Source organism: Podarcis tiliguerta (assembly GCF_965153285.1).
Source record: "Podarcis tiliguerta genome assembly, chromosome: 9".
Classification (NCBI taxonomy): Eukaryota; Metazoa; Chordata; class Lepidosauria; order Squamata; family Lacertidae; genus Podarcis; species Podarcis tiliguerta.
This window is the reverse complement of record NC_139542.1, coordinates 71,194,531-71,218,973: the sequence shown is the minus strand read 5'-3', so window position 1 is coordinate 71,218,973 and position 24,443 is coordinate 71,194,531. Positions and strand designations below refer to the sequence as shown.

Here is a 24,443-nt window from a genome sequence, read left to right as displayed (position 1 = left end):
CTGCCCCGATGCCGATTGGTCCCGGCGCGTCACGTGACGCGGACCGAGCTCTCCGGGCGCCAAATTCAAACAACCGGGACGGGCGAAGGAAAAGGTGGCGGCGGCGGCGGCGGCGGAGCCGGGCGAAGGGCGAAGAGGCCGCGGCCCGAAGAGGCAGGCGGCGCTTGCCAAAGACACGCGCGCGCGCGCCCCGGCAGGAGCCAAGCGCGGGGTCCCCCTCCCGCCCCGGAGCCGAGCGGCGAAGCCCGAGGAGGAGATTCCCGGCCGGGAGCGAGCGAGCGAGCGAGCCAGGCGGCGCTGCCGAAGGTGACGTAAGCTCGGCGTCTCAACGGCGCTTTCAGTTAAGGCGCTAGTCCTGCGCGAACTCGCCCCGCGGCCAGGAGGGGCCTCGGCCGCGGGGCGAAGGAGCCCCAGAAAGGCGCCGGAGGGGCGCTGCTGCTGCTGCTGCTGCTGCTGTTGTTGTTACTGTTACTATTATTATATTCATACCCCACCTTTTTCTCTGCTAAAGAGCTGCTAAAAACGTAGCAAAACCAAAAATAAAAAACCCTAAACACTGATAGAATTAAAACCAGATACACGGATAAAATCTGTTTAAAACATACCAGTAATTACAATAAAAAGTGCACAGCACCAGCCCTTTCATATAAGTATATGGTTTTCCTACAACAACAAAGAGAGAGAAAAGCTTAACAGTACAGTAATTGCTATTGAATCTCCAGCTTTTGCCTGACTCTGTCCCTTGCTTCATTTCCCCCCCTACCTTGGGCAAGGCTGGGAATATGAGGGTGTTTTATGGGCAGCAGCAGTGAGGTGCAATCCTTGCTTATTATTGTTTTTGTTGGCGGCAAGGGAAAAAATGGTATGTAAATAGGAGAATTCCTGGATGTCAAGATCCAGTTTGGGCAAGTACCGTACTCTTTGGTGCAAGAACCCCAGCACAGATTTTAAATCACAGAATGTGCAGCAAAGCAAGGAAGTATAAGCTGTTAGACCTTTAAAATGTGCCCGTCTAAATTCCTTCCAAAGTTCCCCTTTTCCCCTAGCATAGAAAAAAAAGTAAGGTAATAATGTTTTATTTATAAACTCCAAAGACCAAGTTCATATGCTTTTCCATACAGCAGTCAGAAAATGTTGCACAGGCAGTAAAACCTGATTTAGTTGCAAGAGTGGAAGTTCCTAAATTATTGGTATAGGAACACAATAATGGCTTGTAAGAGCCATGCAGTCTGAGCTGTAAGAACCAGCTCAAAACCTTTGCACACTTTGAACTTCTCTAGTAGACTGAAGGCGAACAAAGGTTTGATTACTTAGTCCCTCCCAAGGTGAGAAAAGCCTAGCTGGACAGCTTATTCTGTGGTTTTAACACTTTCATGCATTGATTAGACTTAAGCATGTTGGTTATATGAGGCTAGTTATCCCACAGTTTTCTTATAAAATAATGCAAGCATTCTGCAAAGCAAGACTGAGGTGCTTCCTGTGGACCAGTATTCATGAAGGCAGGAAATGACAGCAATTTGTCCAAAAAACACTATGGCAGAGACTACATGGTACACACGCATCAGCACAACCAGACACCTTCATCTGCCCTAATTGCATCCAAAACATGTCTTTCCCATACTGGTCTCTAGAGACACACCATGTGCCATAACTCTCCGACAGTTTGACTTCACCTCCAAAAGCACAGTCTTCCATTGTCTCCTGAGACAAATGGATACGCCTTCACCCCGGTATGGCTCCCCTTTATCACATACACAGCCCAACAGGACAAGGACAATAATCCACCAACAGCATACAAATCAATATGGCTAACCTGATCCAAAACACCCACCCACCTCACTCACACACGAAAACAAAGATCACCACAGCCAATCACAAGCAAACAATCACACCCTAGGCCAACCCCAACCTCTCTCACCACCAAAGGAACACAAGTGAACAGCACAAACAACGCTGACCCCAAACTCTACATACATTAAACATAATAGAAACACCGCCACCCGACCCCACCCCCATCCATCTTCCCTCTCTCCACCCCCCCTTTCTTTTTTCTTTTTTTTCTTTTCTTCTCCCCCTAATGCCTCAACAAATGAAATGGATTTGTAAAAATGTCACATGGGAAAAAACAACAATGAGGCATTACACTTACTTCTGTAAAACAAGAAAATCCTCAATAATAATAATAAAATGGATACCAACTAACATTCTCTTAAACTGGCCAAAAAAAGAAAGAATCAGCATCACTTGTATAATAAGTAGAATAAATATTAAAAGTATTTTCCTTTTCCTTCTGGCTGATCAGCCATGCTGAACTTCTGGGGGAAAGTGCTAAGTCTTGAGCAGTTCTGGAGTTAGTACTAAATAATAAATAAATGCACCACTTTGGGGTTGCAATTCTACATACACTTACCTGGAAGTATGTTCTAATGAACTTCAGACAATGATGTATACAGTGGATGCTCAGGCTGTGAACGTGATCCATGCGGGAGGCACGTTCGCAACCCGCAGTGCCGCATCTGCGCACGTGCGGGTTGTGATTTGGCACTTCTGTGCATGCGCAAAGCACGATTTAGCACTTCTGTACATGCATGACTGCCGAAACCCAGAAGTAACTCGTTCCGGTACTTCCGGGTTTCGGCGGGTCCGTAACCCAAAAAAGCGCAACCTGAAGCGTCTGTAACCCGAGGTATGACTGTATGATCAGCTACATGAATAGGCAACTTTGAATAAACTGTTCATGTGTAAACAAATAGATGGGCAAAGAAGGTCATTACTACCCAGTCCTTTTGCTCAATCATCAATGTCAATTGCAACAAGAGTTTACAAAGTTACCAAGTCCTTCACATGGGGTGAATTTAATAGCTAAGATTTTTAAGGGGATGAATGTTAGCCATATTTTGAAGACTGCTCATTGTGATGCTGGGAAAAGCTTGTGTAGCTCCTATGTGCTTGATGCCGGAGGGAGAGTAATCATAACCTCCATGGAATGTTGGGCATTCCTACTGGTTGGCCTCTGCTAACGGCTACATGGAGACTGTGGAGGGGCAGGTCTGTCACATAGGACCTTGATGAGATGAGTTCATCTTATTTTTGTGCTCCATTTGGTGAGAGAATGTTGTTATTAATTACTCTATCATTAGCAGCTTGCTGAGCTAGCTCCCTTGGGAAATACCTTCCAGTTTAGTTATTCCTGAACATTTGGGCCTCATTTCCATGGGGATAGGGACGCGGGCGGTGCTGTGGGTTAAACCACCGTGCCTAGGACTTGCCGATCAGAAGGTCGGCAGTTCGAATGCCTGCGACAGGGTGAGCTCCCGTTGCTCAGTCCATGTTCCTGCCAACCTAGCAGTTCGAAAGCACGTCAAAGTGCAAGTAGATAAATAGGTACTGCTCCGGCGGGAAGGTAAACGGTGTTTCGTGCGCTGCTCTGGTTTCGCCAGAAGCGGCTTAGTCATGCTGGCCACATGACCCGGAAGCTGTACGCTGGCTCCCTCAGCCAGTAAAGCAAGATGAGCACCGCAACCCCAGAGTCAGCCACGACTGGACCTAATGGTCAGGGGTCCCTTTAACTTTACCATGGAGATAATACAAATGTATACATCCCTCTTGTTCTCCATTAAATCTGATCAGTTACATCTATGTTCACCAGAATAGCCACGGGAGCAAAGATTTCTGATTTCAAGAAACGACAGTTGGATAGATTTTTGAAGAATGGCTTGTGCTTTCTCAAATGGTTGTCATTCAGCTCAGGAACATGTTTCCCCTTTTCCTCTATTTGTTATTTCAATGTGGGACTTTCCCCGCCAGTTCTTCTGGGGCAGAGGTTTTCAAAACTGAACTGGGGAGGAACCGTAATGGCAGAGTTTGCTCATCACTGCTGCTCTTCCCTTGTTTTGTATGCATGGTTGCAGGAGTGTTTGGGATGCGCTCTCAAGTGAATTTTGGCAAAGCAGGATGAGCCTGGCCAAAGCCTTGCATGAACCAAGAGCTGGCCATGTTCTGAGACTTCTTATGGAGGCAGCCAATACAGTTTTCTTTGGGTGATACTGGGATTATGAAGGTTTTTATCTCATTTCCATGCAGAATCAGCTTTTTTTCCAGGGAAAAAGTAGTGGCAAAGCCATTGCCAGCTGTTTCCAGTACTTATGGGATGAAATGGGGACAACTCAAATTCTTTTTACATGGCATAGCAAGAGTTTTTATCTTACACGAGACAGGAAGAACACAAAAGGACTTCTTGATTAGAGTATATTCTGGTGTTGTAATTTGTATGGTGTGAGAAAGTATTTCCCTTTCATTCATTATATTCTGAATGCTCTTATGGGTGAATAATGCAAAGACATTCAAGACGCTTGCAACAGTTCTTGTTTATTATATACTGCAAAATGAAATTAAGAAATTTATTTTTAAATAAATAAATACCAGGATTGTGAAGGATTTTATCTCGTTTCCTTGCAGGATCAGCTTTTTTCCAGGGGAAAAGTAGTTGCCAGGACATTGCCAGCTGTTTCCAGTACTTACGGGAGGAAATGGGGAAAACCTCAGATAATACACTAGTAAAAATCAATGAAACTCTTAGTCCCGTCTATTTATGGCTTTAAAGGTAATAATAACCAGTGCCTTGCATTGTGCCCAGAATACAGTGGTGCCTCGCAAGACGAAAAGAATCCGTTCCGTGAGTCTCTTCGTCTAGCGGTTTTTTCGTCTTGCGAAGCAACCCTATTAGCGGATTAGCGCTATTAGCGGTTTAGCGGCTATTAGCGGCTATTAAAGGCTTAAGGGATTAGCGGATTAGCTGCTAAAAGGCTATTAGCGGCTATTAAAGGCTTAAGGGATTAGTGGATTAGCTGCTAAAAGGCTATTAGCAGCTTAGTGCCTTAGAAAAAGGGGGTGGGGAGCGAAAAAAACACCCCAGGAATCGCAAGACATTTTCGTCTTGCGAAGCAAGCCCATAGCAAATTCGTTTTGTGAAGCACCTCCAAAACGGAAAACCCTTTCGTCTAGCGGGTTTTCCGTTTTGCGAGGCATTTGTCTTGCGGGGCACCACTGTACAAGCAGCAGCCGCCGGTTTAACAGACACTTGCTAACCCATTCCCATCAGAAGGCGGGCTGCTCCCTTTGTACTGGTTGAAGCTTCTGAACTATCATTAAGGGTAGCCCTACGTTAAGAACATTTCAGTAATCTAGACTCAAAATTATGAAGGCAAGATAGACTTCAGCTTCTGAATCTGGAAAGAGGCTGGAGCCTTCTCTCCCCATGGTGCAAAAATCAAGGTTTGCCAGCTTCTGTGCTTGCCTCTTCTCAATGGTGACTGGAGGCTCACCATCCATGAAAGCAGAGCCTACCACGCTGGCAGGGTTTGAAATTAGCAGGGCGCCAGGCACTTTCGCGCCTAAAAATTATCCATTTGTGAGCACCTCAAAAGGTCTGGGTGACATTTTCTGCGCCTGGGTGACACTCAAGGATTACTGAAATGTATTTGTGCTTTGACGCCTCAAAGCATATGTTAAGGATAGGCAATATGTTAAGGAGTTTAACAATAAAGAGTAGAGTGTTTTGAAAACTGAAGTATGGTACCAGTACTTTTATTAAACAAGTATTAACAATTTCTGTTCATACTTGTTCAATTTGTGTGATATTAACAATGTGTCACTTTTGTGAATTGCATATTAGTTCATGCTTAACAAAATAATAAATAAAAAGTGTTGCTGACTCTCCCCAGAAATGGTAACTAGACTTTCTGTTTTGGTGCCCAGAACCCAGGTCCCAGGAGCCATTTGGCTCCTAGCTTTTCTATCCTGATTTCTAACACTGCACACTGGGAGTTCATCATGAAAATATTTTAGTTAGTTAATAAGTTAGATATGAGGCTGATATCCTACCCCTCAGTATTAGTGCTCGCAGATGTAGAGCAGCTTGAAGAAATATTTTTTAATAAAAATAAAACAATTCAGAAAGTTTAAAATAGTAGAGCAGTAAAAACACATTGGCAATAGGAATAAAATCTTAGTGCTCAAAGACAAAAGTGTCAGGCGCTTCCAAGGCCCATCTCCTGCACTTTGCTGCTTGCTTTTCCATAGAATCATAGAGTTGGAAGAGACCACAAGGGCCATTGAGTCCAACCCCCTGCCAAGCAGGAAACACCATCAGAGCACTCCTGACATATGGTTGTCAAGCCTCTGCTTAAAGACTCCAAAGAAGGAGACTCCACCACACTCCTTGGCAGGAAATTCCACTGTCGAACAGCTCTTACTGTCAGGAAGTTCTTCCTAATGTTTAGGTGGAATCTTCTTTCTTGTAGTTTGGATCCATTGCTCCGTGTCCGCTTCTCTGGAGCAGCAGAAAACAACCTTTCTCCCTCCTCTATGTGACATCCTTTTATATATTTGAACATGGCTATCATATCACCCCTTGCGGGACGCGGGTGGCGCTGTGGGTTAAAGCCTCAGTGCCTAGGGCTTGCCGATCGAAAGGTCGGCGGTTCAAATCCCCGCGGCGGGGTGCGCTCCTGCTGTTCGGTCCCAGCGCCTGCCAACCTAGCAGTTCGAAAGCACCCCTGGGTGCAAGTAGATAAATAGGGACCGCTTACTAGCGGGAAGGTAAACGGCGTTTCCGTGTGCAGCTCTGGCTCGCCAGAGCAGCGATGTCACGCTGGCCACGTGACCCGGAAGTGTCTTCGGACAGCGCTGGCCCCCGGCCTCTTGAGTGAGATGGGCGCACAACCCTAGAGTCTGTCAAGACTGGCCCGTACGGGCAGGGGTACCTTTACCTTTACCTTTATCATATCACCCCTTAACCTCCTCTTCTCCAGGAAGGTCTGGGACCTCAGGAGGGCAGGCAGACGGGGCCCTCAAGGCTGTCCAGGAGGAATTGCACTTGATGTACTAGTCCGACAGGGTGGAAAGCAATTCGTGCCAGATCAAACAGCACCTTCAAGCTTTGAGTGCCACTCCATCCAGAACAGAATGCCACCTGCCCAGTTCTTTGAATTACCCACTAACTTTACCTCCATCTTTTCTGAATTCAGCTGCAGTTTATTTGCTCACATCCCATCCAAACTTTTATAGCTAGCAGCATATTTTTTATGGTAATGAGAAAGCCTGATAGCACATTCCCTCCAAGAATAAGGAAATTAAAGTCTTATTCTGAGCTTTAATTTATTTCCTTAATTTTGCTAAGCCTTGCACACAAACCACAAAAATTAAAGTCTTATTCTGAGCTTAAATTTCTTTATTTCCTTAATTTTGCTAAGCCTTGCACACAAACCACAAAAGTTACTGGCCCAAATGGAAAGTTAGTAGCTGCCTGACTGTTCATATCTGGGCTGGTCATTTCTAGCACATGAATGTTCCCAAAGGGAGAGGGGAATCCAGTTCTAAACTCCAGTTTAGAAAACTTTCCTTGCCTGATCTAGCTATCATACCACAGGCAACGCAGTCCATGCATAACAACAGTGGCAAACCATATGCTTTTGGGAAGCCACCAACAGGGCCTGGGAAGCAGTAGCCTTTGTGTTGCTCCCCATCAAATGATATTCAGAGATGTACTGTTTCTGAAACTTTGATGTTGCATATGTATCATTAATCAGCTCTTATTTTGCATACCTGCATTTACTGTGTTTACTGCATTTACTATTTGAGTAGAGTAGCGGGGCGGGACTCACTGGTTCAAGGTGGGGCACAATATCAAGAAATGGATCCTCAAAAACATGTTTGGGTTAAATGTGGACCCCAAGGTTTGAAAAGGTTGACGATTCCTACTGTAGAACACCATCCATTCATTAAAAAAGCATATTGCAGGAAACCTAGCAGTTGATTTCAAGACACTCCCTCGCAATTTGTCACATGTTCTCATAACTGGACAGAAATGTTGTTCTTTGTGTTTTTCAGGTTCCTTCATTCTGTCCTCAATGGAGATTGACTGCACAGGTCAAGGATGAAGAGCAGCCCTCACAGGCCCCTGATTCTCAAGAGACGGAAGCTGTCTTTCCCACATAGCGATGCGGCGAGCACCTTAGCAGGAGATGAGCCGAGCGGCCAGAATGTTGGGTCTCCTAAGCAGGAAGAAGCAAAGCCTAAGGAGCGCGGCACAGACAAAACGGAACCCGGAAATCGAGAAGTCCCTGTGGGGGGGATTAAGATTATAGACCACCCGACCTTGTCAGATGCCCAGGTGGTAGCTATTCCTGCTAACACAGACGTCCAAAGTATCATTGATGCTCTAACAGCCAAGGGGAAAGAATCTGGCAGTAATGGGCCTAGCAAATTTATTCTCATCAGTAGCAGCTCTCCTAGAATGGAGAGAAGAGAGTTCAAGAATCTTTTCAAATCCGATGAGGAGCACAGCACTGCCCACGACAAGGCAGGAGAGGATGAGAAGTACATTGGGCAAAGCTCTGCGTTAATGGAAGAGTTGCTGTCTATGGATGGACGAGAACCGGAAGAAAACAGTATGTAGTTCTTTTTCTTATGACACATGGGGCAGCCCTCTCATTGATTGACTGCTGCTAGTTGGGGGGGGGGGAGGGCCTATTCGGGGGGGGGAGGGTGGCTTTTAGGCAGTGCATTTTGGGTCTACTCACCAGTATGGAGTACCATCACTTCTTTTGTGCTGGCACCAACAACGCAGATATCAAGATGTGAGTACTAGCACCTCTTTTTTAACCCCAAAAGCACTGCTTTTAGGAGAGAGGAGTTGGTGCGAAATACAGTATTCCAAAATGGCAAAGAGGGTGGTGGTGGAAAGTGTACCAGGTATTATCCGTTCCCTTACTTACCTGTGTGCAGTGCTCTGTCCTGGAGCCCCAGGTTGGTGGGAATGGAGGGTGCTGTTGGGTGCCTGTGCCCTGGAGTCTTGAAGCAGGGAACCTGTTCTAAGCAGAGAGGCGTTAGCCTGTCCTCACAACAGATTGCTATTCTGTACAAAGTTCTGTTTTTGTGTGCAAAGTGCACTTTCCTCATAGCCTCCCATCTCTAAAGTTGCCGCTTGAGAGTGGCAAGTGTGCAGAGCATGAGGCCAGAGATATATAGCCCCATTCAATGTACCCTGTACTTGGCAATTAAAGTGGAAGTGTCTTTATGTGTGAGTAATAATGCTTAGGGTTAGGGTAAGGGACGCGGGTGGCGCTGTGGGTTAAACCACAGAGCCTAGGACTTGCCGATCAGAAGGTCGGCGGTTTGAATCCCCGTGACGGGGTGAGCTCCCGTTGCTCGGTCCCTGCTCCTGCCAACCTAGCAGTTCAAAAGCACGTCAAAATGCAAGTAGATAAATAGGTACCACTCCGGCGGGAAGGTAAACGGCATTTCCATGCGCTGCTCTGGTTCACTAGAAGCAACTTAGCCATGCTGGCCACAGGACCCAGAAGCTGTACGCCGGCACCCTCGGCCAGTAAAGTGAGATGAGCGCCGCAACCCCAGAGTCAGCCACGACTGGACCTAATGGTCAGGGGTCCCTTTACCTTTTAATATGAAAATGACAGCAGGCTGTGACCGAATGGTGCTTTTCACCATGTACTATATAATCTGCTGTGACAGCCTGGGTAGGAAAGGCAGAGGTAGAGGGGAAGGTGTTTGTTACATTTCCCCTACTGGGGAAATGGATTTCTTTGCATCGGGTTCAGAGCAAAGACAGGGGCATGTCTATGGAATGAGTATAGGAAATGGAGGAGGTCACAATTCTGCTACTTTGAATGTGGTAGGCAGGAAAGATTGTGGTGGAACCAGAACAAATCTTTCCAGGCAAGGGACGAGGCCGCCTTAAGGATAACATAGCAAAAGTGGGGGAGCTTATGGTTTAAATCTGTGGATGTCAGTTTCCAATCTTTAAATTATATATTGTCTTTTACTAAAGATTCATAAAAGATTGGTAAAATCATAGCATCATAGAATTAGAGTTGGAGGGGACCCCAAGGCTCATCTAGTCCAACCCCTTGCATTCCAGGAATTACAACATATAATAATGGAAATAGAATCTAGTACAGTGGTGCCTTGCAAGACGAAAAGAATCCGTTCCGCGAGTCTCTTCGTCTTGCGGTTTTTTTCATCTTGCGAAGCAAGCCCATTAGCGGATTAGCGCTATTAGCGGATCAGCTGTTAAGCGGCTTAGCCGATCAGCTGATAAGCGGCTTAGCCGATCAGCTGATAAGCGGCTTAGCGGATCAGCTGTTAAGCGGCTTAGCGGGTCAGCTGTTAAGCGGCTTAGCGGGTCAGCTGATAAGCGGCTTAGCGGGTCAGCTGATAAGCGGCTTAGCGGCTTGGGAAAAAGGGGGGGGAAAGGAAAAAAACCCCGCAGGAACTCGCAAGACATTTTCGTCTTGCGAAGCAAGCCCATAGGAAACTCGTTTTGCGAAGCACCTCCAAAACGGAAAACCCTTTGGTCTAGCGGGTTTTCCGTCTTGCGAGGCATTCGTCTTGCGGGGCACCACTGTATAGTCAAACCATGGTTCTCAAACGGCTCCATTTTCGAATGTTTCAGCTCCCAAACACTGAAAACCCGGAAGTAAATGTTCTGGCTTTCGAACGTTTTTCGGAACCCAAATGCCCGACGCAGCTTCTGCTTGAGTACAAGAAGCTCTTGCAACCAGTCGGAAGCTGCGCCTCAGTTGCTGAACGTTTCAGAAGTTGAATGGTCTTCCAGTACGGATTATGTTCGACAACCGAGATTGACTGTTCTCCTTCAACAATAATATCTACATTCTTAAATTTCTGTCTGTCAGACTGTACTTCAAGGCACAGAAGCAGGACCAATAACATGTTGGCCACCATAACTGTGCATGGGATTGAGCAGCGACAGTATGTGAAGCTCAGTTTATTTCAAGTGCTGCTGCCCAAACTCTATTGTGGGCGGCCTCTCTCTCTACTTAAAACTCTGAACTCTGTCTGCTTAAGGCACAAGCTTGGAGCCTTCTTTTGGGAATCTAGGACTACAGAACGAGAACTTAAGAGTTTGTATTTATCTAGGCAGTGCGGAGACAAATAGCGGTGTCTTGGACAACAGTCTGACTAACATTCAGTGGCTGGGCAATATGAGCTCTAGTGGACTGAGCCCTTGCAGTGTGAAAAAGGAAACAGAGAAGGAGAACCAGACCCCCAAGCAGAAAGCTATTAAGGTAAGCAAGGTGTGCAGCCAAATAAGAGCCAAGGAAAGAGAAGCCGAGGCCAGGTGTCTCTGCACAGGGCCAGACTGCAATTCAGAGATTCCTCTTGCACTTGCACTCTCGTGAGACCAGGCTGCAGAGGCTCCTCTCGTCTCTTGATTTCCCAGTGCTGGTCTGCCCCCTTCTACCCACTGCAGTGAGCAGGAGAGGGAGGGAAGGAGGTAGACAGAAGGACCGGCAGTGCTTCTAGTGTGGGATAGGCTGCCGTTGACTTTTTATCTTCAGGCACTTCACAATTTAATGTGCAGAGGAGATCTCTGGCTTGGTAACTGCAACCCTGTATGGGCAAGGAGGCTCACTGCAAACTGGCTTAGCACTGCAGATATTTCATAGAATCGTAGAATCATAGAGTTGGAAGAGACTACAAGGGCCACCGAGTCCAACCCCCTGCCAAGCAGGAAACACCATCAGAGCACTCCTGACATCTGGTTGTCAAGCCTCTGCTTAAAGACCTCCAAAGAAGGAGACTCCACCACACTCCTTGGCAGCAAATTCCACTGTCGAACAGCTCTTACTGTCAGGAAGTTCTTCCTAATGTTGAGGTGGAATCTTCTTTCTTGTAGTTTGGATCCATTGCTCCGTGTCCGCTTCTCTGGAGCAGCAGAAAGCAACCTTTCTCCCTCCTCTATGTGACATCCTTTTATATATTTGAACATGGCTATCATATCACCCCTTAACCTCCTCTTCCCCAGGCTAAACATGCCCAGCTCCCTTAGCCGTAAATTTATATTTATGGTGCCAAATGTTCCATGAAATGTCCTTGCTTAGATGGGAACCTTCATTCTTAAGTGCACGTTTCTTTCACCTGATAGCAATGGCAGGCTACTTGTTCCCAGCGTATGGGTTGCTTTAATTCACATTTGCATAATGCTATAAATAATAATGGACTGCAATTATTACATTGCAATCCCACCTTGACGTTCACCAGGGAGAGAACAGCTGGTGCGGGGTCATGCGGGGAGCAGCTTTGTTGCTTGGGAGGAATTCAAACCTGACTCATGTCCCACATTCTGCTCACTGCAGCACACTATGTAGTTTCACAAACACAGTAAGGAAACCTGGGTTTTCCTAATGTAAGTCTCAATATTATGTTTCTGCTAAATTAACCGTACATAGCATAAGAAGGTAAGACCGTTGCCATGCTGCAGTTTGGCTGGCGGCCACCGGTAGGCCTGCGAATTACAGTATTGCAACAGACTTCTGTGAAATGCTTTGCTAATGGACCTTGAGAAGAGAAGAGGACTAGGGAGATGCATGCAGGTGGGCAGCCCAGACAATTTGCAGAAGAACTATTAAGAGCAGGCAGCTTCCCTAAAACCGTCCTGTTCTGCTGCCACTCTGCACCTCCCTGCTCCTGAGGCAGAAGTGTTGTCTGGGTGAGATGCACAGGAAGAACATGGGTTCACAGTCAGACTGAGCAGGATTTCACCCCTGCTTATCCTTTGATGTATGGAGGTTTAATCCTGTTCAGTTTGCTAGGATTCCATCCAAGCCCGCTCCTGATTCAAGCAGGGTTTGTATCCCCTGCCCACTCCCATTGTTTTAGCCCCACCCAGCTGTCAAATTTGGACAAGAGGGCCGATCAAAGTAAAGATCTCACTCATGGAGCCAAAAAGGTTTCCTCTCTCTGAGGAGTAGGTGGGGGCTTCACGAGTGGGGACTGGCAAGCAGGGATGCAGCCCCGTGGACTTCAAATATTTGCCCAGTAAAATGGCCAACCCTAACCTATTCAGAGGGACGCGGGTGGCGCTGTGGGTAAAAGCCTCAGCGCCTAGGGCTTGCTGACTGAAAGGTCAGCGGTTCGAATCCCCGCGGCAGGGTGCGTTCCCGTTGTTTGGTCCCAGCGCCTGCCAACCTAGCAGTTCGAAAGCACCCCCGGGTGCAAGTAGATAAATAGGGACCGCTTACTAGCAGGAAGGTAAACGGCGTTTCCGTGTGCGGCTCTGGCTCGCCAGAGGAGTGATGTCACGCTGGCCACGTGACCCGGAAGTGTCTCCGGACAGCGCTGGCCCCCGGCCTCTTGAGTGAGATGGGCGCACAACCCTAGAGTCTGTCAAGACTGGCCCGTACGGGCAGGGGTACCTTTACCTTTAACCTATTCAGAGGTTCACTGTTTGGTACACCAAAATCCAGACGCTCTTCATATAACTAACATTCTACAGGCCCTGCACCCTTCATATTGTCTTCTTGTCAGGCCGAGGAAGGTTCTGCAGCGTCTTCCTCTACGACCTCGTGGCAGGAGTCCTTCTCCGAACGTCCCCCCTACTCCTATGTGGCCATGATCCAGTTTGCCATCAACAGCACTGAGAAGAAGCGCATGATGCTGAAAGATATCTACACCTGGATTGAGGACCATTTCCCTTATTTCAAGCATGTAGCCAAGCCCGGCTGGAAGGTAACAAACACTGTGACCTGTAAAGCTTGCATGAGGAAAAGCCAGGGGAGAAAGTGCACTATGCAAACAACTGTCAGTTTTCTCCCTTCAGGTGCAAATGCTACCAGGGCTATGTGTATTCTGCAGGGGGGGGGGGGGGAATTAAAATGCTGTGCCAAGAATAGCAGAATCCGGCAACTTACAATAACCATAGAAATTAAGCTCATTAACATAATTCATCTGCTTCTGCATAATTCTGTTTTCCTTGTTTTGAATAGGATTTCCCCTGTTTCTTATGTTCAGTTTGTAGCAGGCTTGGGGGCACCCCGAGGTTTGGAGAAGTACAGTTATACCTCTAGTTGTGTTAGGTTCATGTTGCGGATTTTCGGGTTGCGAACGTGGCAAACCCGGAAGTGTATACTTCCGGGTTTTGCCACACACGCAGAAGCGTTCTGCACGCTTCACATATGCGCAGGAGCACTCTACTGCGTCATGTGCAGAAGCGGCGCTCTACTTACGGACATTTTCAGGGTGCGAACGGCACCCTGGAACGGATCGCATCCATAAGTAGAGGTACCACTCTACAAAAAACATTGGGGGGAGACTACAGGCCGGGGGGTTTCTCAGTAGCCATGTAATGCTGACTGTGAGGTCAAGGGGAAGACAAAGGCAGGTAGAACGGAGGGGAGCTTTGCCAACTAATGGAAGCACTGAAAAGGAGCAGCCTGCACTGCAGTGTTTTGTAATAGGTCCATATTGTGAATAATTCCTTGAGTTTACTATCACAAGGAGGGGTAAGGAGCTATGCACTCCTATTCCACACCTGTGCTTCTGAGATTTCTGCAGGTATTATCCTTCAAAGTGGGTGAACATCTTTTCAGCCAGAAATGCTACAAACCTGTGGTTGTGTATTTTTTCTTGTTTCGTTTTTAAGAAAATTGAGGTTCTCAGGAAGTTTTGCTGTACAATTTATTTTACTTTCTGTGCTTTCTTGATACCTGTGCAGAATTGCAGCACACACACACACACACACACACACACACATGCATATGCATATAGCTAATAAAACGAGGATGAAAAGCAGTTTGATATGAACAGGCATTGATGTGAACCCTTTGTGGAGTTGCATAATTGCAGAAATTAACAATCTTGATGAGCCTGGTGTTTTTAGTATGCATGTGAGGTTCTAGTCACTCATTTATGGTCTCTTGCCATACTGTATATTTACAATGCCTTGCCCACAAATTCCTGGGGGAGAGAGTGTATATACCTGCCATCTGTGTTACGCTGTTCTAAATTATTGTGGAAGCAACTCCATGCAATTGCCTGTCAGAAAGGCACACATCAGTGTGCATCACTTGATCATTTAGCATTTGTGGGTCCAGTGGTTTGTGTGAAGCGACTTTACTGAAGCATATTATATGTGCTGCTTGACTTCTGATGGATTGTTCACATTTATATGGAAAACATCCATTTGTACTGCAGCCATTAAGCGATGACTATGTATGTATTAACTGGCCTTGGGGCCATGGAAGTGAATTCAGAATATGAAATGAACCACAAAACAGTTTACTTAAATTGGCAAGCAAAATCTCCTGGTTCAGACATGCATGCTCATCAGTTCCTGACTGTAAAACCAAGCATCTGTTTGCATATACAAAGAAGTCGCCACATAATAATCACCACAAACAGAACCCCCGTATCACCAGATGCTACCTTAAATGAAATAGTTCTCAACTTTACTCAGACTTCTTGTCTGAATAAAGCAAGGAGGGAGAAGCACTGAACGGAAAACGAGGGCTCTTTTAAACTTTGCCCTGTTGCTCAACTGCCTTGTGCAAGAGAGATAAAAGATGCAGAGCCCTCAGATATTTCACAGTACCTTCACATAATGTATTTCACTCCTGGTACCAGTTCCAGATTCAATACAGTAATTTAGAAGAGATATTTTATTAACGAGCAAAGTTCCATATAAACACAACATCCACCAACTGAATTTAATCTTCTCTCACTGAACAAGCCAACTCAGAGGCTTGCTCTTAAGAAGCCATTCATCTTAAAGGTACAGTAACAGATTTCAGCATTGGGGAGTGTGGGCAAATGGGGCTGCACCATAGGGGAGAGGATAAGGCATGGAAATGGGGGGGGGGTGATCGGTGCAAGGGAGAGTTGAGAAAAGTAAGGAGGGTGAATGGAAAGGGGGAGTGAAGATGAAAATATGGGAGCAAAGAGGGAGGAATGGGAACGGGAGTGAAGATGAAACCAGGGGCATGAAATGGTCTGAAGAATAATGGGGTGGTCACTTCAAAATTGAGCAGAAGGCAAAAAGGGTGCTTAGTAGTTACAATGTGTGGGAGGAGCAAGATGCATCAAGTTGCCATGGGGCTGGTTTGTGTGCAAAGGAGCTTGCACAAAAGGAGGAGGAGGAATCATGGACATGGGGGTAAAGGTCAAAATGGGTGCAAAGTAGGGCTACAGAAGAGAAGTGGCTTGCAAAATCGGGTTGGAAAGGTGAAAAGTGATCTCAGCAGTTGCATGGGGCGGGAAGAGGAAGCCCTAGGGGGTTAAAGTGGGGAATATGGCAGGGGCACAGCCCCTGTAGGTACAGAGGATTCAAAGCCAAGGTCTTTGTGAATTATCAAGATTTCACCTGAAGAATCCACTGATAACAAAAAACAGCAAGCATTTCTCCTTTCCCATCCAGAACTCTATAAGGCACAATCTTTCTCTTCATGACATGTTTGTTCGAGAGACATCTGCCAATGGCAAAATCTCATTCTGGACCATTCACCCTGAAGCCAACCGCTATTTGACACTGGACCAAGTGTTCAAAGTGAGTACCTTTCATGCAGAAAAGGAGATTGCCCTACCAATTCCTGATTTCTCAAGCACCTGGCTATTTCCATTCTGAGGAGGCAGGTGAAGACATGCTGGTGAGCATTCGATCACCTAGGTTTGGTATTAGAAGGGAAATGGATCACTTGAATTCACAGAAAGGAAATTATTAAGTACTGGTGTGGCTATAAACCTTTTAAAAGAAAATGTTATCTCATTGTCTAGATAAGTGTGGGGAACATGTGGCCCTCCAAATGTTGCTGGACTTCAACTCCCATGGCCAGCGGTCAGGGATGATGGGAATTGTAGTCCAGGAATATCGAGAGGGCCACAGGATGTGGAACTAACATACTTTGATTTCAGTAAGCCTTTTGACACAAGTCCTCCATGAAATTCTTGCAGAGAAGCTGGTAAAATTTGGGCTGCAGAAGATTATTGTTAGGTGGATTTGTAGCTGGTTGACTGACCGAACCCCAAGAGTGCTCACTAATGTTTCCTCATCATCCTGGAAAAAAGTGACAAATGGGGTGCCACAGTGTTCTGTCCTGAGCCCGTTGTTCTCCGTCTATATACTACAACTTGGATGAAGGAATTGAAGGGATGTTTATCAAATTAGCAGATGAACACCAAACTGGGAGGGGTAGTTAATGCTGCGGAAGACAGAATCAGGAGAACAGATTGGAGAGCTGAGCCAAAAGCAGCAACGTGTATTTCAATAGGACAGATGAAAGGTTCTGCACTTAGGCAGGAAGAACCAGATGCACAAGTATAGGATCAGGGACAACTGGTTTGCCAGTGGTACATGTGAAAAGGATCCACAAGCTTAACATGACTCAGCAGCAAAGAGCTAATGCTACTCTAGGCTGCATCAACAGAAGTCTAGTGTCCAGATCAAGGGAAGGAAGAGTGCCACTCTATTCTGCCTTGGTCAGACCCCACCTGGAATATTTTGACCAGTTCTGGGCAATTTAAGAAGGATAATGACAAGCTAGAATGTGTGCAGGAGAACTATCTGACAGAGCTGTTTGACAGTGGAACTGACTGCCTTGGAAGGTAGTGGACTCCTTTATTGAAGGTTTTTAAACAGCTTGGATGGCCATTTGTCTGGAATTCTTTAGCTGTGATTCCTGTATTGCAGGATAGGACCCGGTGATCCTTTGGGGCCCTTCCAACTCTGCCATGATTCTATGGTCCCCACCTCTAGTCTAGACACATTAATTCCTGGTTGCCATTTTTAAACATTGGGATGAAAACTGCTCCTAGGAATTAATGGAGAAATCCGATATATTAAAATAGTAGTCAATGGGTAGCAGTATGTCTACCCTCAAGCAAAAGGCATTCATCTGAAAAGTTTGTTTTTCACAAATGTTCAAAAAATGTCAAATCCAGATCGTTACCTGCCATTGCAGTTTGTAAAGGGCTTGGCTGACAGAGAGGCAGCCTGTTAATGCTTCAGGCTGGAGGTTAGGCGGAGATTTGGATTCCCTCTGTACAAAATATGTCTCAGGTTTCTTCTAAGCCAAATCCACAGCATATTTGCATATCGAAGCCTTGCACTCCAGTGCCTTGTGTATGCAAATGGGTTGTGTGTATAAAGGTTGGCAACAATATAAAAATAACACACACTCCAAGACCCTAAGGAAGGAAAGGGGCTAATTTTTTCCATTTTTGCATTTCTCCATGGATTGCTATGGACAACCCACGCTTCTTTCCTTGCTAAGAGAAAGTTGTGTTTGAGGGCAGTGGGTTGCATGAACCTGGAAACCCGCTTTGTGGTTTGGCCTGGCTATTTTAAAAGTTTTTGTTGAAAAGAGCCTGTTCCTTGTTCTCCCCCAATCTAGCCTCAAACAGGGCTAACCTTCTGATCACTGGAAGCTCTGGAAGCGTTTGGTACTGTACAAAACTTTCAGCATACTTTCTCACTGAGGACTCACAGATTGTTCTGTACTGTCTGCTGTGCCCAAATGTTCCTTTGTTCTCCGGTTTAGCTGACAATTTCCTTTTCATTCCTTTTGTATACTTGGCCACCACCAGCCACTGGATGTGCAGTCACCAGCATCACCCGGGCTCTTGGAATCAGTAAGACCTTCCCTCCTGGTTGGGCTTGGGTTTCTTTCTTCCCTCTTTCGGTGCCTGCAGATGTCTAGAGGTTGCTTTACTAGTCAGAGCTGAGATCCTCCTGCAGCTTCCCCTTCTGTGCCTCCTTCAAGCGTGTGGGAAATGCGGGGGCCGCCTTGGCTACCTGCAGTCATGCTACTCATACTTAAGTTTATTCAGCGCCTATTAATTTGGGGCACAAGCAAATATTTGGTCAAATGGTGGGTTTTCAGTACATTTAAAAAAACACACCTACAAGTGCATTTTTAGATTACAGTGGTGCCTCGCAAGACGAAAAGAATCCGTTCCGTGAGTCTCTTCATCTAGCGGTTTTTTCGTCTTGCGAAGCAAGCCCATTAACGGATTAGCGCTATTAGCGGTTTAGCGGCTATTAGCGGCTAAAAGGCTATTAGCAGCTTAGTGCCTTAGAAAAAGGGGGTGGGGAGCGAAAAAAAACCCCCCAGGAATCGCAAGACATTTTCGTCTTGCGAAGCAAGCCCATAGCAAATTCGTCCTGCAAAGCACCTCCAAAACGGAAAACCCTTTCATCTAGCGGGTTTTCCGTCTTGCGAGGCATTCATCTTGCGGGGCACCACTGTATTTCTGTTGTAATGCTTGGTTTAAAGGAGCAAATGAAGCCTCTTAATATATATTTCTAGAACACGGTGAGAGAGAGCACAATGGGGGGGGGGTGAGTGGAGGGCAGGCTCATGGCATCATCGCTTGCATCCTGACAGCAGCCAACAATGCTGATAGGACTGAAACTAAAAGCTCTTTTCCATGTGATGATAATCTTGCAAATAGCTAGTTTGACTGACTCCGTGTATCAAGTGGCGCTGTCTCTGCTTGCTGCTGCTCCTTTTCTTCTGCCATTGTGCTCAAGCATGTTGAACTTGGGTAGAACGAAACACACTGCACAATTAATCTTTTTATCTTTATTTCTTCAGGCAGTGAGAGTTATCAAACTCAGCTCCTTTCTCTCTCCACCCCCCCTTCCTGCCTGAAGGAGAGCTGTGGAAGGAGTTCTGTTATGCCACCTCTGTCAGGCTCTATGGGTTTTGTGGGGTGACAGTCAGCAAAGACAAGGGTGTCTGCTTGCAGCAGGAGGTGACACAGATCGCCCCATAGCTCTGTGGCAGTTAAATTCCTTATATTAGTTCAGCACTGCCCTCCGGATCCATACAAAGCAGCTGGGCAATTGCAGCTTCTCTAACTTTTGTTTTCTTGTCTCTCTTAATCTAAAACTAATGTAGCAGCAAAAACGGCACATTCCAGATCTACAGAAGAGTATGAGAGGCACTAGCGGTCGTAAAAATGAGCCACAGGCTGCACGTGAGTGTATACTCTACATCTCTACCAATCCCAGAGAAAGTGGCATAATTCTTCTCCCTAACGAAACCCCAACAGTGGATTTAATGGGAACTGTGACAAGGGCGTTTTCTACACATGTTGGAGGTATTCACCTGGTGTGCATGTGAGGGCTGGAGCGCTGTAATGGAAAAGGCAAAGCAAGGCAGGAAGCAGAGACCAGCAAAGCAAAGTTCAGGGGGTAAATGTCAGTGCCAGGCAGAATTCTTAGCCTGGGGGTGAACGCCTGTGTGAAACTGCAGCCCCGCAGAAGAGCCTCTAGGCACTCAGCAAGACCTGGCAGCACCTGCTACATGAGAGCACCTACGCTTACTTGCAGACAGTCCCAGGTTCAATCCTTACTTCTCCACTTAAAAGAAGTACAGGGAAAGGCCTCTGTTGCCCGTCAGAGTAGCACTGATTGGCAGGATCCTGGGTTAACTCTACAGAAGGCAGCTTCATTATTCAAGATCTTTCCAAGCTTCTTCCCCAGCGTCTGCCTGGGTATAATACAAACTCCACTAACGGGCTAAGGACTGGGACTTTCCGTGTATGTGGAGACACTGAAAAATTCCCAGGTTTGAAATAAAAGGTCTATGTACAACCATAAAGCATGGCGCTAGTGATCTAGCGAATGAAGGGGGGGAGGCAGGCAGGAAAAGCCCCCAAGAGCCAGTGGCCAGTCAGTCCCTTCTCCCTCCTCGTAGAAAAGTCCGCAGGAGCTGTGCGCTCCTTAAAGGGTGCTCAGCTCCTGTAGGCTTTTGCAGGAGGTGGGGGAATTGCCATAGCCGCGTGCAGCCTCTCCAGCCGGGAAAGGCTGTGCAAGGCTAAAGAGGAAGCCAAGACAGCAAGCGGGATGGATTGCGCTCCCTGCCTTGGCTTCTTTAGCCACGCTTCTTTAGCCGCGCTGGAGAGGTTTAGCTCCTGGCTGGAGAGGTTGCACGGCTATGGCAGAAGCCAAGACAGCCAGCGGGATGGATCCCGCTCGCTGTCTTGGCTTCTTTGCTCTTTGGGGCTGGGGGGGAAACCCGGGCTTCCCCGGCAGCCCCGAGAAACTCTTGATTTTCCCCCTCTAAAAACTAGGTGTGTCTTGTGGTCCGGTGTGTCCTATAGAGCGAAAAGTACGGTACTTCCCAAGCCACAACAAGGTGTCAGTAGAATACTCACAATAGTCAGTCTAGTGCTTCCATTCCCAGAAAAGCAGCAAGGAATTACAAAACTGGGAAGGCTCTGGTGGCTGATCAATTAAAATTGAGGAAGTACCTTTTATAGATACTGGGCTAAGACCTCTTTTTTCCTTCCTAGGCCGAAAAATGAAGCCCTTGCTGCCACGTGTCAACTCCTACCTAGTTCCAATTCACTTTCCTTTGAGTCAGTCCGTCATCCTTCAACCTTCTTCAAAGATGCCTCTTCCTGCATCCCAGGGTGCCTCAGAGACCATGCAGAGCAGCAAACCCGTGTGCATTGCTCCAAAGGTCAGACTGAAAGAGCAACCTCTTGCTTTGCCCTCATCTTCATATTATCAATTGCCAGGAAATGATTTCTCCTCAGTGAACATTTGTGGAAAGCTCGTTACAAATGGTTAAAGCAGAGCACCCATCAAGACACACATACATGCACATCTGTATCTTATTGTAATGTCCTTAACTTTTCTGTTACTTCCTTGTTTTGTGAGGGGTTTTTTAACCAATATCTTGCTGTCAAATATACTTTACTGTCTCTCATTGTGTCTTCCTATTGCAGGTGTTGCCGTCCAGTGAGGAGCCAACCCTGCTCCCAGCTCCCATCCCCATCAAGGAGGAGACTTGTGATGGAGAGCTATCTCCATTTACATCCCAGCAGTCCATAAAGCAGGACGCCTGTTGGATCAGCAAAGAATCATTCGCCGCAGCCCTGCATATAAAAGAGGAGAGCGACAACTTTCATTCCAACACATGGGCCCCTCAGTTCCTCCCCACAGTATCTACAAAGGTAGAGCCAGAGCAACTGGGTGAACCACCAGACATAGTCCTTCCAGCCCCACCTGCAAAGCAGAAGAGACCATTTACAGCTCTCAAGTCACCATCCCGGAGCAAGTTGGACACACTGGTTATAAAGAGACAAGAGAGGCAAGAAATGGGCAGATCCAGAAGGAAACAGCACTTAGCCCTGCCTTCCTCTGAAGAACCAGTCCTCCTCCTGCAACCCACCAGTAGGTCAGAGTCATGCACGGTGGGAAATGACCCTCCCTTTGCAATGGATACTCATCCTCTGGAAAGTACATCTCAGTTTAGTTGCTCTCAGGGAGAAGTCATTCCTTTTAAATCTGCAATAAAAGAGATGTTCTGCAAGCTGCCCATTTCTTCCGTACCTAGTAAAGCCCCCATAACCACCCCAGGACCATTCCTGGCAACTACTGACCCCTGGAGATTGGCACCTTTTGTCAAGGAAACTAGTGATCCGCTTTGCAGTCCTGTGAGAACCCCTCCAACCTCGTTAATATCCCTTCAGGGGAACGTGGACATCCTGGGACTTGGCAGCACTCCCTTAAGGCCATCGTTGTGCGATTCTCCACAGCTGCCGCTCCTAAATGCAGAAACCAATGACATGGTCTCTGGGCCCTTGACCAGCTCTCCTGCAACCAGCAAACAGTCGTCCCCAGAGCTTCAGGCCTCTGCTCTCCCTGAAAACCATTCATTCTTGGAAGGCCTAGTCTTGGACACCATGAACGACAGTTTGAGCAAAATCCTACTAGATGTCAGTTTTCCTGGCCTTGAGGATGACAACTTGGGTACTGATCTCAGTTGGTCACAGTTAATTCCTGAACTGAAATGACCACATTTTGTTTATAGATTCTGGTTTAGTGCAAACCACCAAGGGACGCAGTTGGCGGGTTGTTTTTTAACTGACTCCCAAGCTGTTATCACATTAGGATGATCCTATCACATAGCTGGTCATAGAATGATCCGGAAGCTGCTTGGAGTCCTAATGGATATTGCTATTGATTGGACAGAGCCAATCCACTGGACAATCAATGACATCTAAGTCTGTTACTTACAAAACAGTGAAAATCCCTTTTAATAGCCCTTCCATTTGATAGAGCATCTAATGTACATATGTTGGCCTTTGTATATATTTGTATATTTTAGTGCCTTTTAAAGTGTAAAGATGGTGACTAAATGCAAAAGAAGATGAGATTCTTGTATGTTTAATATGTTTAATAACTGCAGAGGGAACATCAGCTGGTTCTGTTTGTAAATAAGAGAGATGCATCTGTCAAAAGTTTTCTGTTACACTACACATTAAATGCAAGTGCTCTGAAATCCTATGTGGCCTTTGGTCACTTATTTCCACTTACGGAAATAACTATAACAAATAACTATTCTTTGTGTTGTGCCTTTAATAGGAACCTAGCATGAAGGAATTTAGCAGCCAAAGCATTTCCCATTTCTATGTCCATGTGAAGAGAAAGCTTTAGCTGCGCAACTTTTTATTCCAGGTTTCTGTTAAAGGAACAGGAGTAGAGCCAGGAAAAAGATACATTGGCAACCATATTCAGAATTCATACACCAGCAGACTGAAATGTCTCCAAACAATCAGAAAAGGGAGATTTTGATTGCCATAGAGACAACTTATAAATATGCTCGGGTGGGATTTGGAGCTGCTGCGTTTTAAATCTCACTGTCACTGCTGATGCCACTTTTCCTGAAACACCTGGTGCTTAAATGCCCAGCAGAGAGTTGCACGGCTTAGATGCTCTAAAATCCTCCCAGTAGGGCAAAAGTAACTTCTAACTTAGCACAGCCACACTGACAGATACCACTTCCGAGTAGTGATTCGTGCAAGCAGGGTTGGAAAAAACATGGCCACTACTGGGTAGGAATGCCTGCCACTGTAGTCAAACCAGGTCAGATGCTGCTTCCTTTATGGGGACATGCTATTCAAAGTTTTAGAATGGTTGGCTAAAGTGGGGCTCTCTGACTGTTGTTGGACCCAGCTTTCATCAGCCCCAGCAGGGCCAAAAGTGAGGGGTGATGGGGGTCCAGCAACATCTGGAGGGCCAAACCAGATCCAACCCAGGCACCACTTAGCTTCCCAACTTGAGCACTTGATGTAGCCTTCAGCAATTAGAGAAATGGGGAAGAGCTTCAGAAATTGATCCCGTAATCTTCATTTGGGGAAAGGGAGCACTTTTAAGCAGGAGATCAAACTTCAAACACACATTTTAAAACCTTGTTTCCCTTCTCTTATATGGGTGAAAAGAAAAGAAAGCAATTGTGTGAAATGTGATTTGTCTTATGCATTGCATAGTCTGGCCTTAACAAATAAATGAATCAATAACCCCTGCATAGAAGTACTTCAGCCAGAGTCTGTGTTTGTGTTTCTTCTAAGAACCTATGCAATAAAGCCAGAGTAGAAAGTGTGATTCTGAGCAGTGTGTTTCCTTAGCATCTTTCATGAGTCTGCAAGGGGCCAGCATTAGCCTTTGTGAATTGGTGTCCCCATTCCTCTATTCTTAGAGATTGATTTTCCTTCCTATGGATTGTTCTCAACAATTCCTATAAGGGTTTTAGGATCACCAAGCCATTCATTCAGAAGCAGAAGCTGTTCATCAAGAGCCTGGGATGTTTTCTTAATTTCCTTCTATATGCCAC

At 46.3% G+C, this 24,443-nt stretch overlaps 1 protein-coding gene across 9 annotated transcripts; it reads left to right on the top strand.

Annotated features, from left to right (window-relative positions):
- The first annotated feature begins 59 nt into the window (after window positions 1-59).
- On the top strand, window positions 60-24,214 carry FOXM1 (forkhead box M1). 9 transcript variants are annotated; one of them, XM_083398985.1, is made up of 10 exons: window positions 60-306; window positions 4,459-4,603; window positions 7,891-8,450; window positions 10,960-11,108; window positions 13,351-13,551; window positions 16,235-16,363; window positions 18,400-18,444; window positions 19,716-19,794; window positions 21,115-21,284; window positions 21,553-24,214. In XM_083398985.1, the coding sequence occupies exons 3-10, from the start codon at window positions 7,937-7,939 to the stop codon at window positions 22,621-22,623; spliced, it is 2,358 nt and encodes a 785-aa protein (XP_083255111.1). In that variant the 5' UTR covers window positions 60-306; window positions 4,459-4,603; window positions 7,891-7,936; the 3' UTR covers window positions 22,624-24,214. The 9 variants fall into 9 exon arrangements, with proteins under 9 accessions (XP_083255111.1, XP_083255116.1, XP_083255113.1 ...); XM_083398984.1 differs by lacking the exon at window positions 60-306 and adding an exon at window positions 2,994-3,104; XM_083398986.1 differs by lacking the exon at window positions 60-306 and adding an exon at window positions 3,030-3,048.
- The last annotated feature ends 229 nt before the right edge of the window (window positions 24,215-24,443 follow it).